The following is a 19,138-nucleotide window of genomic DNA, read 5'->3' on the forward strand; positions in this document are numbered from 1 at the left end:
GCTTGAGCTTTTCTATATGCATGTTTCTCTTTTTGCAATGTTAGAAAGCCCACACAGATGCTCCATATATCATGCGTCAGTCCTTACTGTAGTTCTAGAATTGTATTCAGGCTGGTTATGGCTATAGCTGTTATTATGACATTATAACTAGAGATGAGCGAACAGTGTTCTATCGAACTCATGTTCGATCGGATATTAGGCTGTTCGGCATGTTCGAATCGAATCGAACACCGCGTGGTAAAGTGCGCCATTACTCGATTCCCCTCCCACCTTCCCTGGCGCCTTTTTTGCTCCAATAACAGCGCAGGGGAGGTGGGACAGGAACTACAACACCGGTGACGTTGAAAAAAGTAGGCAAAACCCATTGGCTGCCGAAAACATGTGACCTCTAATTTAAAAGAACAGCGACGCCCAGCTTCGCGTCATTCTGAGCTTGCAATTCACCGGGGACGGAGGTTTCCGTCCAGCTAGCTAGGGGTTAGATTCTGGGTAGGCAGGGACAGGCTAGGATAGGAAGGAGAAGACAACCAACAGCTCTTATAAGAGCTAAATTCCAGGGAGAAGCTTGTCAGTGTAACGTGGCACTGACGGGCTCAATCGCCGCAACCCAGCTTTCCGCGGATCCTGAATGGAATACACTGACAGTGTATTCCCGTATACCCCATATATACACCCCAAATCCCCGTTCCAACGGTGTGCCCCCCCACCTTCACCTCAGAAATACCCTGCAAGTCCCCTAGCAATAGAATTGGGGCTATATACACCCACTATTTTTGCTACTGGTATATAGTGCCATTGTCTGACTGGGAATTCAAAGAATATATTGGGAATACAAATACCCTCATTTCTTGCTACTACCATATAGTGCCATTGTCTGACTGGGAATTCAAAGAATATATTGGGGTTACGTGCACCCACAATTTTTGCTACTGGTATATAGTGCCAATTTCTGACTGGTAATTCAAAGAATATATTGGGGTTACGTGCACCCACAATTTTTACTACTGGTATACAGTGCCAATTTCTAACTGGGAATTCAAAATGCGCAAGGCTCCCGGAAAGGGACGTGGACGAGGCCGTGGGCGAGGTCGGGGGAATGGTTCTGGGGAGCAAAGTAGCAGTGAAGCCACAGGGCGTCCCGTGCCTACTCCTGTGGGGCAGCAAGCATTGCGCCACTCCACAGTGCCAGGGTTGCTTGCCACATTAACTAAACTGCAGGGTACAAACCTTAGTAGGCCCGAGAACCAGGAACAGGTCTTGCAATGGCTGTCAGAGAACGCTTACAGCACATTGTCCAGCAGCCAGTCAGACTCTGCCTCCTCTCCTCCTATTACCCAACAGTCTTGTCCTCCTTCCTCCCAAAATTCCCAAGCTTCACAGAACAATAACCCCAACTGTCCCTGCTCCCCAGAGCTGTTCTCCGCTCCTTTCATTGTCCCTCAACCTGCCTCTCCACGTCACGATTCCACGAACCTAACAGAGGAGCATCTGTGTCCAGATGCTCAAACACTAGAGTCTCCTCCATCTCCGGTCGATTTGGTGGTGGATGACCAGCAACCCACCCTCATCGACGATGATGTGACGCAGTTGCCGTCAGGGCATCCAGTTGACCGGCGCATTGTGCGGGAGGAGGAGATGAGACAGGAGTTGGAAGAGGAAGTGGTGGATGATGAGGACACTGACCCGACCTGGACAGGGGGGATGTCAAGCGGGGAAAGTAGTGTGGATGTTGAGGCAGGTGCAGCACCAAAAAGGGTAGCTAGAGGCAGAGGCAGAGGTCAGCAGCTTAGGCGAAGCCAGGCCACACCCGGAATCTCCTAAGATGTTCCAGTTCGTACCCAGCCCCGAAAAACTCCCACCTCGAGGGCACGTTTCTCGAAGGTGTGGAGTTTTTTCAAGGAATGCGCCGAGGACAGATATAGTGTTGTCTGCACAATTTGCCTCTCGAAATTGATTAGGGGCTCTGAGAAGAGCAACCTGTCCACCACTTCAATGCGCCGTCATTTGGAATCCAAGCACTGGAATCAGTGGCAGGCAGCAACGGCAGGACAAAGGCCGCCTGCCGTTCACGCCACTGCCACTGCCTCTGCCACTGCCTCTGCCTCTGCCACTACCACTGCTGACTGTGCTGGCGATGCACTCCAGAGGACGAGCCAGGACACCACTTCATCTGCCTCCGCCACTTTGTTGACTTCTTCCTCATCCTCCCCTGTTCCTGTCTTATCTCCTTCTCCTGCACCATCAAAGGCACCATCAGGCGCTTCTTTACAACAACCCACCATCTCTCAGACATTGGAGCGGCGGCAGAAATACACTGCTAACCACCCACACGCGCAAGCCTTGAACGCCAACATCGCTAAACTGCTGGCCCAGGAGATGTTGGCGTTCCGGCTTGTTGAAACTCCCGCCTTCCTGGACCTGATGGCAACTGCGGCACCTCGCTATGCCGTCCCTAGCCGTCACTACTTCTCCCGGTGTGCCGTCCCCGCCTTGCACCAGCACGTGTCACTCAACATCAGGCGGGCCCTTAGTTCCGCGCTTTGCACAAAGGTCCACTTGACCACCGACGCGTGGACAAGTGCATGCGGACAGGGACGCTACATTTCACTGACGGCACACTGGGTGAATGTAGTTGAGGCTGGGACTGCTTCCCAAACTGGCCCGGTGTACCTCGTCTCCCCGCCTAACATTCCTGGCAGGGACACGAGAAGAACACCCCCCTCCTCCTCCTCTACCGCCTCCTCCTCCGCCACCGCCTCCTCCTCCGCCACCGCCTCCTCCTCCGCTGTTAGATTGACCCCAGCTACGAGTTGGAAACGTTGCAGCACTGGCGTTGGTAGACGTCAGCAGGCTGTGCTGAAGCTGATCAGCTTGGGGGACAGACAGCACACTGCCTCCGAGGTGAGGGATGCCCTCCTCGATGAGACGGCAATATGGTTTGAGCCGCTGCACCTGGGCCCAGGCATGGTCGTTTGTGATAACGGCCGGAACCTGGTAGCAGCTCTGGAGCTTGCCGGACTCCAACATGTTCCATGCCTGGCCCACGTCTTCAACCTAGTGGTGCAACGTTTCCTAAAGAGCTACCCCAATGTTCCAGAGCTACTGGTGAAAGTGCGGCGCATGTGCGCCCACTTTCGCAAGTCGACAGTAGCCGCTGCTAGCTTAAAATCTCTCCAGCAACGCCTGCATGTGCCACAACACCGGCTTTTGTGCGACGTCCCCACACGCTGGAACTCAACGTTTCAGATGTTGAATAGAGTGGTTGAGCAGCAGAGACCTTTGATGGAATACCAGCTACAAAACCCTAGGGTGCCACAAAGTCAGCTGCCTCAGTCTCACATCCATGAGTGGCCATGGATGAGAGACCTTTGTGACATCCTACGGGTCTTTGAGGAGTCCACAAGGAGGGTGAGCTCTGAGGATGCGATGGTGAGCCTTACAATCCCGCTCTTGTGTGTTCTGAGAGAATCCCTGATTGACATCAGGGATAACTCAGATCACACAGAGGAGTTAGGGATAGCATCCGATCCGTCACAGCTGGAGAGTAGGTCCACACATCTGTCCGCTTCACTGCGTTTAATGGAGGAGGAGGAGGAAGAAGAGTTGTCCGATGATGTGATGGTGATACAGGAGGCTTCCGGGCAACTTCGAATCGTCCCATTGTTGCAGCGCGGATGGGTAGACATGGAGGATGAGGAGGAAATGGAGATTGAACTTTCCGGTGGGGCCAGAGGAGTCATGCCAACTAACACTGTGGCAGACATGGCTGAGTTCATGTTGGGGTGCTTTACAACCGACAAGCGTATTGTCAAAATCATGGAGGACAACCAGTACTGGATCTTTGCTATCCTTGACCCCCGGTATAAAAACAACATCTCGTCTTTTATTCCGGTAGAGGGGAGGGCCAATCGCATCAATGCTTGCCACAGGCAATTGGTGCAGAATATGATGGAGATGTTTCCAGCATGTGACGTTGGCGGCAGGGAGGGCAGTTCCTCCAGTAGGCAACCAAGTTCTCACCGGTCCACACAAACGAGGGGCACACTGTCTAAGGTCTGGGACACCTTGATGGCACCCCCTCGCCAAAGTGCCGCCACAGAGGGTCCTAGTGTCACCAGGCGTGAGAAGTATAGGCGCATGTTGCGGGAATACCTTTCCGACCACAGCCCTGTCCTCTCCGACCCCTCTGCGCCCTACACGTATTGGGTGTCGAAGTTGGACCTGTGGCTTGAACTTGCCCTATATGCCTTGGAGGTGCTGTCCTGTCCTGCCGCCAGCGTCCTATATGAGAGGGTGTTCAGTGCAGCCGGTGGCATCATCACTGACAAGCGCACCCGTCTGTCAGCTGAGAGTGCCGACCGGCTCACTTTGATAAAAATGAACCACCACTGGATAGAGCCTTCATTTTTGTGCCCACCTGTGTAAAGCACCCCAACATGAAACTCCATGTCTGTGCTCAACCTCTCCAATTCCTCCGCATCCTCATACTCATCCACCATAAGCGTTGCACAATTCTGCTAATACTAGGCTCCCTCCAACATGATTTCCCCCAACTCTGCTGTTTAGAGGCTCCCTCCACCCTGATTTCCACCAACTCTGCTGGTTAGAGGCTCCCTCCACCCTGCTTTCCCACAACTCTGCTGGTTAGAGGCTCCCTCCACCATGAATTGGTCCAAACTGGGGTTTTTAGAGGCTCCCTCCACCATGAATTGGTCCAAACTGGGGTTTTTAGAGGCTCCCTCCACCATGAATTTGCCCAAACTGGGCTGGTTAGAGGCTCCCTCCACCATGATTTCCCCCAACTCTGCTGGTTAGAGGCTCCCTCCACCCTGATTTCCACCAACTGCTGGTTAGAGGCTCCCTCCACCATGAATTGGTCCAAACTGGGCTGTTTAGAGGCTCCCTCCACCATGAATTGGTCCAAACTGGGCTGTTTAGAGGCTCTCTCCACCATGAATTGGTCCAAACTGGGGTTTTTAGAGGCTCCCTCCACCATGAATTGGTCCAAACTGGGCTGGTTAGAGGCTCCCTCCACCATGAATTGGTCCAAACTGGGGGGTTTTAGAGGCTCCCTCCACCATGAATTTGCCCAAACTGGGCTGTTTAGAGGCTCCCTCCACCATGAATTGGTCCAAACTGGGGTTTTTAGAGGCTCCCTCCACCATGAATTGGTCCAAACTGGGCTGTTTAGAGGCTCCCTCCACCATGAATTGGTCCAAACTGGGGTTTTTAGAGGCTCCCTCCACCATGAATTGGTCCAAACTGGGGTTTTTAGAGGCTCCCTCCACCATGAATTTGCCCAAACTGGGCTGTTTAGAGGCTCCCTCCACCATGAATTGGTCCAAACTGGGGTTTTTAGAGGCTCCCTCCACCATGAATTGGTCCAAACTGGGCTGGTTAGAGGCTCCCGCCACCATGAATTTGCCCAAACTGGGCTGTTTAGAGGCTCCCTCCACCATGAATTTGCCCAAACTGGGCTGTTTAGAGGCTCCCTCCACCATGAATTGGTCCAAACTGGGGTTTTTAGAGGCTCCCTCCACCATGAATTGGTCCAAACTGGGCTGTTTAGAGGCTCCCTCCACCATGAATTGGTCCAAACTGGGGTTTTTAGAGGCTCCCTCCACCATGAATTAGCCCAAACTGAGCTGTTTAGAGGCTCCCTCCACCATGAATTGGTCCAAACTGGGGTTTTTAGAGGCTCCTTCCACCATGAATTGGTCCAAACTGGGCTGGTTAGAGGCTCCCTCCACCCTGATTTCCACCAACTCTGCTGGTTAGAGGCTCCCTCCACCATGAATTTGCCCAAACTGAGCTGTTTAGAGGCTCCCTCCACCATGAATTGGTCCAAACTGGGGGGTTTTAGAGGCTCCCTCCACCATGAATTTGCCCAAACTGGGCTGTTTAGAGGCTCCCTCCATCATGAATTGGTCCAAACTGGGGTTTTTAGAGGCTCCCTAAACCATGAATTGGTCCAAACTGGGGTTTTTAGAGGCTCCCTCCACCATGAATTGGTCCAAACTGGGGTTTTTAGAGGCTCCCTCCACCGTGAATTGGTCCAAACTGGGCTGTTTAGAGGCTCCCTCCACCATGAATTGGTCCAAACTGGGGTTTTTAGAGGCTCCCTCCACCATGAATTGGTCCAAACTGGGGTTTTTAGAGGCTCAATCCACCATGAATTGGTCCAAACTGGGGTTTTTAGAGGCTCCCTCCACCATGAATTGGTTCAAACTGGGGTTTTTAGAGGCTCAATCCACCATGAATTGGTCCAAACTGGGCTGGTTAGAGGCTCCCTCCACCATGAATTGGTCCAAACTGGGGTTTTTAGAGGCTCCCTCCACCATGAATTGGTTCAAACTGGGCTGGTTAGAGGCTCCCTCCACCATGAATTGGTCCAAGCTGGGTTTTTTAGAGGCTCCCTCCACCATGAATTTGCCCAAACTCTGCTGGTTAGAGGCTCAATCCACCCTGATTTTCAAAACAAATGTTGGTGCCAACCTCAACTTACTACAAAGGCCAAATTCACTGCTGGTGACAAGCTCTCCTCACTGCAAGTGCCAAATACACATGTTTCAAGGTGTTTTCCTACTGTCAGAGAGGTGGTATTGAGTGTGTAAAGTGTGTAGTTGTTAGGCTGTGATGTTGGGGTAATAGAGGGTCTTTGGTGTGTTAGATGCCCCCAGACATGCTTCCCCTGCTGTCCCAGTGTCATTCCAGAGGTGTTGGCATCATTTCCTGGGGTGTCATAGTGGACTTGGTGACCCTCCAGACACGGATTTGGGTTTCCCCCTTAACGAGTATCTGTTCCCCATAGACTATAATGGGGTTCGAAACCCGTTCGAACACACGAACAGTGAGCGGCTGTTCGAATCGAATTTCGAACCTCGAACATTTTAGTGTTCGCTCATCTCTAATTATAACCAGTAATGTGTTTTATTGCAGGGTCAGCGGAGGAAGGGGTGGTACGGCTGGTGAACGGGTCTGGCCCCCATGAAGGACGCGTGGAGGTGTACCACGACAAGCGCTGGGGTACCGTGTGTGACGACAGCTGGGATAAGAAAGACGGGGATGTCGTCTGCCGGATGCTGGGATACAAGGGGGCCGAGGAGGTGTACAGGACGGCCAAGTTTGGTCAAGGTAAAAAAACGAAGCCTTGTAACAAAACTAGAAATTTTTGTGTTACAATGTGATACATTTTGGGAGGGTCATATGTTTATTTAAAGTAACCCCTTCAGGCCCTGGAGTGTCCCTTTAACATCGTCCACCCCCGTCTACCCTGTAGCATTGTTTGCACATTACGTCATGGCCCAGCTCCAATGGTTTGGTCCAAACATCTTTGGTTCTGATACTAACTGACCACTAGTTGCTGACTCTACTCTGTCCACCAGGTGGCGCTGTACTGACTGGTCACGGTTTGGAGCGTTTGTCTTGTTCCCAGCTAAATATATCACAATAAATTGGGAACGTAAATATATTCCTTATACCGAAATCACTGACACTGTCATCGGGGATGAAATTAACCCTTGACAAGACATCCCCTCGAAATGGGACTATACTTGTATTGATCCTAGGATCCCAAGTCTTCTACTCCAGTCACATAGTGCCCTCTAGGTACAGAAATCTCACAAGATTGTGAAGACCATCCTGGATGTGACTAGAGAAGACAATGTCACCATGAAGAAAATCTATTATAGGTTATGGGAACGTATACTGAGAGATTAATGGTAACAATCCTGGTGGTCTAGGGCAGTGAAGAGGTTAATAATATCCTCAGTGGTCTAGAACAATCATTACCTCTGTGAAGGACCCCTGGTGGTCTAGGGCAGCAAAGGATTTGATTATAACTCGTAAGGTTATGTCAATGAAAGAATTGATGATATCATCCCTGGAAAGCTAGGATAGTGAGCGGAGTAATGGGAACATCGTCGGTGGTCTGGGGCATTGAAGTGATGTGATCCCTGGTGGGCTAGGACATAGAAGAGTGAAGGGATTAATGGCAAAACCTCTGGTGTCCTGGAGCAATGAAGAGGTTAATGTTACTATTCCCCATAAAATGACCCTAGCAAAACTTGGTGGTCTAGGGTAGTGAAGTGGTTAAAAATAACATCTATCTAGGGCCATGAAAGGATTAATAGTAATGTCCCTGGTGGTCTGGTATTAAAGGGGTTAAAGATAGCATCCCCGGTGATCTAGTGCAGTTTAGAAATGAATGATAATGTGAATGATGACATGTCTGGTCGTCTACTGTAGTGAACGGGTTAATGATAACACCTACAGTGGTCTAGTGTAGTGAAAGGGTTAATGATAACCCCTCCGTTGTGGTCTAGTGTAGTGAAGGAGTTAATGAAAAAAAAAAACCTGGTGGTCTAGTGTAGTGAAGGGGTTATTGATAACAACTCTGGTGGACTACTGTAGTTAAAGGGTTAATGATAACATTTACGGTGGTCTAGTGTAGTGAAAGAGTTAATGATATCCCTGGTGGTCTAGTGTAGTGAAGGGGTTAACGATAACATCCCTGGTGGTCTAGTGTAATGAAAGGTTTACCATTAACCCTTCCATTGTAGTCTAGTGTATTGAAAGGGTTAATTATAACACAACTGGTGGTCTAGTGTAATGAAGAGGTTAATGATATCTCCCCTCCCTGGTGGTCTAGTGTATTGAAAGGGTTAATGATAACCCCCCCATCCCTGGTGGTCCAGTGTAATGAAGAGGTTAATGATAACCCCCCCATCCCTGGTGGTCCAGTGTAATGAAGAGGTTAATGATAACCCCCCTCCCTGGTGGTCTAGTGTATTGAAAGGGTTAATGATAACCCCCCCCCCCCCCCTCCCTGGTGGTCTAGTGTAATGAAGAGGTTAATGATAACCCCCCTCCCTGGTGGTCTAGTGTAATGAAGAGGTTAATGATAACCCCCCTCCCTGGTGGTCCAGTTGCAGGCTCCGGGGCTCCCTCCTGTGGCTGCTCCATCTATGACTCTAGCCGGCTGACAATATCCCTCTAAGCTGTAAGAACCTTCACCCCCAAACCAAAAACAAGCCCCCTGCCCTGGTGGGCTCACTGACAGGGGATGGGCCGGACCCTGCACGGACTATAATAACTGTATTATTAGAGGGCTCAGCCCCCTGTCAATGCGCTTTTAATGACATCATTCATTCCCAACCTCAATACTGGAAAGGAAAGCGAAATTACAGGGGGATATTTAGAATGTTTTGCTAATTCCAGTCTGATACTTAGTATTAATATCATGTCTCATACTCCAGTCACATCCAGAGCTGCACACACAATATACAGCATGATGGCTACCTAACTGTACCCATAGCAGACACTTGAGCGTCAGGGAGACATAAACTCCTGCAGAATTGTGAATGCAGCTCTGGAGGTGACTAGAGATGTAGATGAAGAAATCCCCGTAATCCGTAGAAGATTTGCAAACATGGCAATGTTGCCTAATGCAAAATTGCAGCCATAGGGGCGGCCCTGAAGCCTGAGGGGGCCCAAAGAATAGCACATGACAGGACAGGGGGCTGATACAGATTTTGCCTTGGTCCCTGGAGCTTGCACTTACACCCCTATCCCAAGGGAGGAATCAGGGGTGCCAGGCAGCCGCTTATGTCCCTCCATAGTGCAGGATTAGCAGACCCCGGGCTGTACTATACATCACACCCACCGCCCTGGGCTCCAGTACTATGTCAGTGTGCGGCCCGTGCCCATATGGCAGTCATTAGAGGGGGGCACACAACATAATAGGGGTCTTCCTTCTCTGTAAAGAGCCGCGCTCATTACTGCAGTGTAATTACACCTCAGGAGATGGCGGCGTCTTAAAGGAGATTCCTGCACTTGAGCGACACAAATCCTACTGAACGTAAGACCGCACGGTGTTAACCTCTCGTGGGCCTGTCAAAGAGGCAATGCATGCCCTAACACATCTCCTGAAATCCTCTGTGCTGCTGGGAACCTTGCTCCTTCCGCTATGTAATGCTCATTCTGTGACCTCCTACAGATCAGCACTCTCCTCCCCTGAAGTCCTCTGTGCTGCTGGGTGATGTCTTATAGAAGCTGTAACGTCGCTCATAATCTCTATGCAAGTCAAAAATCTGGGAGCGAATCCCCCCTTTTTTGGGAGCCCCCTAACCACAGAATAATAAATCATACACGGGGTTAATACACATGTTGGATTAGTGGACTGGGGTTACGTGGAAAATGTAAACCACACAGCTCGCCCACGCTCAGATAAGGATCTGAAGCAGAACATAACATGTGGTGGAGGGGAACTGACAGGAAAAAAAAACCGGGGATGACTGACGGCCGCAGGCCGCCTATAGGGCCAACGCCATTGTATATTGTGTTGTATCTGGGTTACAATCTGGTGAATGTAAGCAGTGGAGGCCGCGCGGCGCCCCTCGGAGAACTGACAGCGGGGTCCTCGTATCAATCCATATGTAACAAAACAACGTACGTGCGCCAATGTCGTCAAGGTTCTGGGGGCCTGAGCGTGACCGTAGCCCGGTCATGTAAGCCCAGTAGGATACGGACCCCAGAGCAGACCCTTCAGATTATCAGACCCCAGTCCAGACTCCTAAATTATTAAACCACACCTCTTATTTCTATGAGATCAGTCCGCGCCCCTAAATTCATCAGACTCAGGACCTGAGCCCTGAATTATACAATCCCAGACCCCTAAATTATTAGATCCCTGACCAGACACCCTAACCATACAATGCAAGACCCTTAATTTTGTCCAGACCCCTTGAGTGTACAATCCCAGACCAGACTTAGACCCCAGACCAGATCCCTTCTCTCTATGATCCCATACTAGACCTGAGACCATTCCGGACCCCTAAATTCATCAGTCTTATACAATTCCAGACCCCTTATTTCTCTGAGACCAGACCACTCCCTTAAATTCATCAGAACCCATCCCAGGCTCTTCAATTATACAACCCCAGACAAGACCCTTACATTTTTAGACCGCAGTTCAGATACAATCCCAGACAATCAAGAATCAAAGACTCGTTCGAATAGATATTTGGCATTGCCAAAGCAAGTCAAGTGGAGGGGAAGAGTTGGGGTTGAGGGGGAATGGGGTGGGTGATTTGGGGTATAATGGTCTTTGAGGTCTCATCTTCCTCTTAGTTGGTGGCAGGTGGACACATTGGGCAGGGATCTCCACAGTTGACTCGTCTTCTCCCACCATACCCCTTTCTATGATCCCAGACCAGAACTCTATATGTGTTACACTCCAATCAAAGACTCTTAAGGGAGGCCATGGAGACCCTAACATAACAGAATGTTACTGAGCTCTGCCCCTCCCCAATAAAGCCACGGTATCTCATAGTCTCCACTTTGTGGTGGAAATTCATGGAGATGCCACCTTGGGCAATGACCCTCCTCGGTGGACATCTCCAAGCATCTCTTGTGTTTTGGGAAACCTCTAGAATCCCAGGCCAGACCTTCTAAACACACCAGACCCCGGACCATACACCCACATTATCAGACTCCAGAATTAGGGTTTAGCCGATCTTGAGATTTCAGGATCAATTTTAAAATGCGATTTCCGATCATTTTCCAGCCGATCCCGATCGTGAAATTTGCTTGATCGTCAATCAGGATCCGATCTTTTCCGATTCCGATCGCTCAACCCTATCCAGAATCATAAGTTATCCCACCCCAGACCAGATCGCAAAATTCTAAGATCCATGTGACACTGTATCTAGTCTTTGCTATCCCATGAACCAGGGACTTGGTTGTCACCATCAAAATCACCTCCTTATTCACGGGTAAGGACTTGCCATCTTATGAGTCCTCTGTGTTCTCCTGACTGGTCATAATGGCATCTACCATGGCCTTCATCCCATTATTCTTTGAGGGTCGTTCAGAGGGTGCAAATTCACCCCGTGGCTCATCTCTGTAATGGAATCCTATACATACAGAGGTCCTACGACTTAACTGTACTTGGAGACCCTTAAAACACCTTCTCCAGTGTCTCCCTGAGGATCTGAGACTATAACTGGTCTTACTCTAATAGATGTTCCTATCCGGTTCTTTCCATGAAATTCGGCACAGACCGAGGCCTAATCAGAGCCCTGTTTACACTCGGTGATTAGTGATGTCTCGGTAATGAGTGCCGTGGGCGCAGGAGATGGGGACGGAGCCGCTCGCTGACACGGTTTATTCTCATCAGTCGTCATTAATAAACATACCAGGGCTGTGTTCCCGAGCGGCCGATGGAAGGTGTTGGCAGACGCGCTAATTCTGGAAGCCGGTAACGAGCCCTTACATTTCCCGTCAGGAACGTGCTCCGCTAATTAGAACGTCGTCATGTCAGACATTAAAGGGCGATTACAGGCACGTTATATAAAACACCTGTCCCGAGAAGTCAGTCAAGGTCTGCTCTCAATTAGAATGATGATGTCATCGGCCGAAGAGTTTTTGATTCGCAAAAAATATTTTTTGTGGAGTGTGTTAGAAAATTACACGATGAGCTGGAATCCACCATCAGTGTCCTGCACAGAAGGCCAGCACTCCAGCCATGTCTCTGTGGCTGTGATCAGGATTGGGGTTCAGCCGATCTAGAAATTTCAGGATCGTTTTTAAAATCTGATTTCCGATCATTTTCCAGACGATTCTGATCGTGAAATTTGCTCGATCGTCGATCGGGATCTGATCTTTCCTGATCCCGGTTGCTCAACCCTATTCATGATATATACATGAATAGGGTTGAGTCGATCTTGAGATAACCTCCGACCTCGATCCCACCGGAAAAGATCAGGATCGGAATTCCGATCGTGATCGTGAAATTTTCTTGATCGCCGATTGGAATCCGATCTATTCCGATCCAATCGCTCAACCCTAATCAGGATCTCACGCCTTTGATTCAGGGCTGTCTCTTTCTGTGGTCACTGCTGCGACTGGGCCCAGAATCCACTTGTTCCCACATGCAAAATAGCAAAATTGGAAAACTACGCCTATACGAGGGGGGATCCAAAAGTTTCCAGAATGAGGTTGCTGCGCACGCAGTTATCGTAGTATGCGATTCTGCAGCTAGTTATTTCTTCCACCACGCCTTCTCAGTCAGTGTGCCAAGCGGCGTTGATGTGGAAGGTTTCACTACCCGCAGTGAATTTTCTTGCAAGAGCTGTTTTGTCCAGCCGTCGTTTTTCTTCATGGAGAAGTTTTTTGAGCAGCGCGCGGCTGTGAAGTTTTGTTTTCTGCTCGGGAAAAAAGCATCAAATGTTGAAGACCGCTTACAAGGATGACGCTGTGTGTCAAGCTCAAGTTTACTCGTGGTTCACCCGCTTTAAAAATGGTGAAATGTCAATTGATGATCAACCACGTTCTGGACGTCCGTCAACTTCCCGAACGGACGAAAGTGTCCAAAAAATCAATGAGCTTGTACGTGAAGATCGACGACGAACCATTGAGGAACTCGAAGAGTTGTCTGGAGTGAGTTGGAGCTCGATTCAGCGCATTTTATCGGAGGAATAGGGCATGTCACGGGTCGCTGCAAAGTTTGTGCCGCGGCTCTTGACTGATCAACCAATAGCGTTGCATCGAAACATGCCATTGTCTTGGTGCTATGCTTACAACCCGGAAACCAAACAACAATCAATCAACTAGAAGATGCCATCCTCGGCGCAAAAAAGGCTCAAGTGAAGTCCAATGTGAAGACAATGGTCATTTGTTTTTGATGCAAAAGGGATTGTGCACTCGGAATTCGTTCTAACACGTCAGACCGTCAACCAGGTTTTCTACTTGGGGGTTCTCAAAAGGTTGCACAACAGTGGCCCAAAATGTGGCAGTCTGGTGATTGGTTTTTGCACCACGACAATGCCCCAGCCCACACCGCCATCTCGGTGACCACTTTCATGGCAAGAAGTGGCATGGCTATCTTGCCCCACCCACTCTATTCACCCGATATGGCTCCCAGTGACTTTTTTTTTACTCCCATGAATGAAGAGGAACCTCAAGGGGAAGTGTTTTGCCGATGTGGAGGAGGTGAAGGGGAAAACGACGGAGGCGCTTGCACACATCAGAGTAGATGAGTTTAAAAAATGTTTTGATCAATGGCAGACGAGATTTGACAAGTGTATTGCCGCTAAAGGAGAGGACTTTGAAGGTGATTGAAGGAGGTTTGTACAAAAAAATAAATACACGCTTCAAAAACAACTTTTCTGGAAACCTTTGGGTCCCCCCTCGTACATCTGGTTTGACCATATGCCCTACGTAAGTCAAGAACTGTCACAAAACCTGAACGAGGCAAGAGGGTAGCCTTCCCCAAAGACCCATCTTGACCCAAGATTACAGAATGTCTAGTCAACTGCTACTGGTTCCATACTTGATGTACCCCAGAATTTTCATGTAAAATAAGCCACGACCACGCTATGAAAGATAAACCACAACCTGCGGGTAATTGTATGGACACTGTCGGAGGTGCCAGGGATATGGCAACACCTCGATCGTATAGGAGTCATGATCTCTTTTGGCCGTTGGCCATGATGATGTTCTCCTTGCCTTAGGTGGCCCACTCTATAAATGGTACATCAGAAGCCGTGTATTTGCCCCATGCGGAGTACATCCATATCTATATACTGTACATTTCATGACCTCAATTGGCAAATTTCATGCAGAGCAAATACTAAAAAAAAAAATTGCACGTGGTGGGTAGAGTTGATTTTTGGTCGTAGGATTATTTTCTCTGGCCGGACGCTTTTCATTCGAGTAGGTCTATTGATTTTCTTGCACTCAGAATAATGACTTCAAATTGTGTTTAGTCTCGGGATCTGGAGACAAGAACGACTGAATGAAATCCCACATACAAACATGTTTCGCTCTGCCCTTCTACAATCTGTGCGAGGTGCTGAAACGCGAGACCATGCCAGCCGACACAGTCCTCATGTGCCAGGATACGTGCCAGTGTGTGTGTACCTTACACATAATGACATAATAACCTGCAACCAAACCGGGCAAAAAAAAAAAAGCAAATATTCCAATCGAGCGTGTCTTGAGCTGAAGGAATGGAGCAAAGTCCAAGAAGGCCAAAGAATTTCGACATAAGCAAAATTGACTACAATGGGTGTTTTTGCACATGAGAGGCATTAGAACATGAACCAGACCTGTTGGGTTGGCTGGAGGTATGATTTATAGCAAAAGTCGGGGAGGCTTGGCTCTGGTCCCATCTCAAGCTCTGAGAGTGTGGCCAAGACAAGATTTTTCGGTGCCATTGTCACTAACCCCTTCTCGGTGCTCCCATGATTTCTACTGACTCGTGATGAGTCATTGTGAAGGTTCTACATGGTAACGTGTTACGTGTTGGTCCATTACCGATGCATGCACCCAACGGTGCTGGGATGTTGCAAGATAAGAGAGTCAGTAGGTGCAAACAGGGGGCGAGACGCTCTGTTTGGGAAGATGACCACATGTCTCCAAGTCAATGTGGATGTAGGCCATCTCAACTTTGGTCTCCTGTCGATGCTGCTCTGTCTAAGGTCCACCAAGAGAAAGGAGGAGTCCACCATGTAGAGCAGAGGCTCTCAACCTGTGGCGTCAGGGAAGACGCGCCATGACTAAGAACCAGTGCTCTAGAAATTACAGATTTATCAAGTGTCCATGTCTTGACGCTCCTGGGAGGAAGGTGTTGCCTAAATCCTTCAAAGTAGATGCCAAACAGAGACAGTTGTCAGAAGATGTGGTCTCTCTAGATCTCTGATCCCATGGGCGAAAAGCTAGTTGGAAGTGAAAAGACCTTCATAACTTTTGTGCCCCCATAAGCAAAAGGATTTGCTTGCCAAGTTGTGCATGTCAATTTTTCTTCCTGACTTGAGATCAGGAGCAGGATGTGTCACGTGACTCCACAGTGTCTATCAGAGGTCCTTGATTGGAACTTTTTTCATGAGAAACACTGATGTAGAGGACCTGCAACCACCCCGGTCATGTATGTTGCTGGCATGGTGAAGGAGCAGTAAAAAAAATTCACTGTGTAGGGGGGAATCTGAATGCATTGTAAATGGGGCATTGGTATTGTAAACATTGAACATGGGAGAGTTGGGTGGGATTTTTAACATGTGCACAGTAGATACCTGATAGCAATAATTTGTTGTAGGTACTATCTCAAAGTCTACTTTTTGGTCACCTCTCCCATTCTTTCATGCAGGGGCTTCTCCATTATATTCATACTTGTGTCCACCATTTGCAAACCTTGGTGCTCATTGCTCTACATTTGTTCCTTCTGAAGCCTTCAGTCATGACATTTATACAGGTTTCCCTCTTGGACTGTTTATTTGCAGAACACGTTCTTCCTGCCTTTGAAAAACTGAACGCAGTCCAAAATCTGTATCCCAGCCCTATAGTTCAGGAGCGCGAGCAGTTCAGACAAGGAGAGACCCCATAAATCACTGACAGGCATCCCCAGAATAACTACGTCCTACAGCACAGTGTGGTGGCCCAGCTCGAGGCATGAGACATTAGAAAGGTGTCCATAAAGAATTGCAAAAATAACATTTACCCAATGCGTTATAGAGCAGAGAAGTTTCTAGGACAAGTTCAATTTTCTCGCCGTATTCCATTGGAGAACAAAATGCAGCAAGGAAACTTCTTTGTGGCCAACCATAGATGGTTCTAGAATTAAATAAGAATTTCTGAAATAGTAGAGGACAACTTAAAGGGATATTACTATCTTGTCTTTCATCCTCTTGATCTTCAAGCTCTTGATTTCAGTTTCTGGTCATCCTCTTCGTCTTTGACCCTACCACTCATAGTCATCTTCTCCAGGAGGCTGGACCTCCTCAGATCTATCTTCATACCCTATGCTTTTATCTTTTGTGGATTCCCCATCATTTCATTCTTTATAAGAACAACAAAAGACCCCAGACCAAGGCCCACCAATACAGACCCTTGACCAGACCCCAAACACAGACATGTAGCTGGTCTCATTTGGTGGATCCTTGAAGTTTTTTCCCTTTGACTTTAGAGCCTTCACAAATAACAGAGACCAGATTAAGGGGATATGATGACGATGTGACCATAATTGCACAGGTCCTTCTACAGTAAAGGACCTACAACAGTAGTCCAGCAATATGCTACAGATTTTGGGCACTCCAGGCCGCTCTTGGGCCCTAGAAGCCACCATTGGGTATCAGTAGCCTCTCGTAAAAAATAGAGCTCTCATAGCCTAGCCAGAAAGATGATCCTTCAAGTGAATGTCTAAGATTCTACATTACCGAGACCCAATGAATTACATTAACTGTAGTGGTCCCTGTTAATCTGCAAAGTCATTGGGGTTCACCTCGAGGTTTGGTTGGATACTTGTGTTGCACCAAACCAGCATTCAGTATGTTGAATCCTCTGCATGACAAGAACATGTAACCAGAGATTACTTCACTGTAAAACAAAACAGTAACAGGGTCCTCAAAAAGTCATCCCACCCATCCCAACAAAATTTTTGAAAAATGTTTTTCACTGAATTTTTGCCAGCTCCATTGAGAGAAGAATAACGAGATAACTTTTTTCTTCTTTTCTTCCATTCGTACAGGTACTGGGCGTATCTGGATGGACGACGTTGCCTGCAAAGGAACCGAGGAGTCCCTTCTCCAATGCGTATTCTCCAGCTGGGGCAAGACTAACTGCGGCCATGCTGAAGACGCTGGTGTGACCTGTATCAAACAGTGAGGTGAGGGGCAGAAGATACTGGAACCTCGATCATGGAGACGTTAGATCCAATCCAGGCGTAGTGGGTTACCACATCTTAGGTTGCGTGCTGTGGCCCAAGCATCACGGAGAGACCTTTATAGACGACTGTTGGATGAGACTTTGCTTCTTCATCGTCTTCAGGCTCGGGAGGAAGAAACCAAAGACGTTGACGCTTCCAGTTCCATTTATTGCAGGTGTTTATGAAGCCAAAGAAATACTCAGAGGGGGCACAGAACTATTATTTGGGGACACCATGACCCAGCCAATGGCGCCACCATTTAGGTACGAAAGGCGGTTGAGATTCTGAGCCTTAAATACAACATATATGCCATGTTTATCGTGTCCCCGTTCCACCAAGGACCTGAGAGTTTGCCACAGAGCCTCCCATATTGAACAACATGCATAAAAATTTACCAAAAAAAAGTTTTCTGAGCAGATATTTACTTTACTGCATTTTTTTTACCCGATGACGTTTCTTTTATACCGCGCTTTTGTCTTTTTTTGAATTCATGTATTGGAAACGTATGGAGAACCGAGGAATAGCAGGACTATATTAGCTCAAGCAGGAAAGCGATATGGCGATACGGCAGCCATATTGTCACGGTACCGCTTCTACTTTTTTTTTACTTCCATAGCTCGTGCAGAGGGAAGACGTTGCTGAGCCAAACCAAGACTATATGCTGAGGAATAGGCAGTGATAATGTGATATATGGCACAAAGTAAAGAAAATGTTTTTATGAAACCCGTGTCCTGTCATTATGCCACCACCCGTTGGAGGGAACAAGAGAATGGGGGTAGTAGTGGTAGCGGGGCCAGTAAACAATCAACTGACTCCTCCAGACCAGTTCCCAAGCTGGCGCAGTGATGAGAAGGCCTAGGGAGTACCTGGTGGTAGTGGTGGTTCCTCCAGAGAGCTTCCAGTTGTTGGTAGTCCTCAGCCTTGCTGAGCCAGTTGATGGTGGTTGGAAGGGTCCATGGTGATCGTTGCAGGAATGACTCAGGATACAACAGACGGTACAATATTGAAGAAAAGCAACTGCATGAAGCAATGGGAGTTCTACCAGGTAATGGTTTTTCAACAAGGGATGCCCAGTAACAGATGTCTAAGTCCATAGTCTGATATCTCCAGATTCTGTATGCCGGAGCTCTAGCTTCTCCCACTATATAGGGGATGAATTAATATAGCCCGGCTGAATAAATATGGCCCCGTCTTCCTTTCGGGATGCAGGGTCTGGTCTGTGAGGCTCTGGAGATAACCTCACCTTCTCGTCTCTGTGGGCTGTCTCCATGAATTCTTCCCTATCTCAAGGCTGCAGCAGTAATAATAAAGGGCAATGGCTCTCACTAGGAACCCGTCACACGTCCACACTCTCTAGTGGCTGAAACAGACTTCCAATAGTTGACCAGGAGTCTTCATCCCTTTCTACCGGCCAACCATGGGTTGGACTGTACCATG

At 48.5% G+C, this 19,138-nt stretch overlaps 1 protein-coding gene across 1 annotated transcript in view; it reads left to right on the plus strand.

Moving 5' to 3' along the window:
• Window positions 1-18,404, plus strand: part of SCARA5 (scavenger receptor class A member 5) — a 256,237-nt gene extending 237,833 nt beyond the window's left edge. Inside the window, exons 8-9 of the mRNA XM_075269325.1 lie at window positions 6,940-7,134; window positions 17,525-18,404. Of these exons, the coding sequence (XP_075125426.1) occupies window positions 6,940-7,134; window positions 17,525-17,661 (332 nt within the window). The 3' untranslated portion in view covers window positions 17,662-18,404. The remainder of the gene's footprint in view (window positions 1-6,939; window positions 7,135-17,524) is intronic.
• The last annotated feature ends 734 nt before the right edge of the window (window positions 18,405-19,138 follow it).

The sequence above is a fragment of the Leptodactylus fuscus genome, chromosome 3 (assembly GCF_031893055.1).
Source record: "Leptodactylus fuscus isolate aLepFus1 chromosome 3, aLepFus1.hap2, whole genome shotgun sequence".
In the NCBI taxonomy this organism is placed as follows: domain Eukaryota; kingdom Metazoa; phylum Chordata; class Amphibia; order Anura; family Leptodactylidae; genus Leptodactylus; species Leptodactylus fuscus.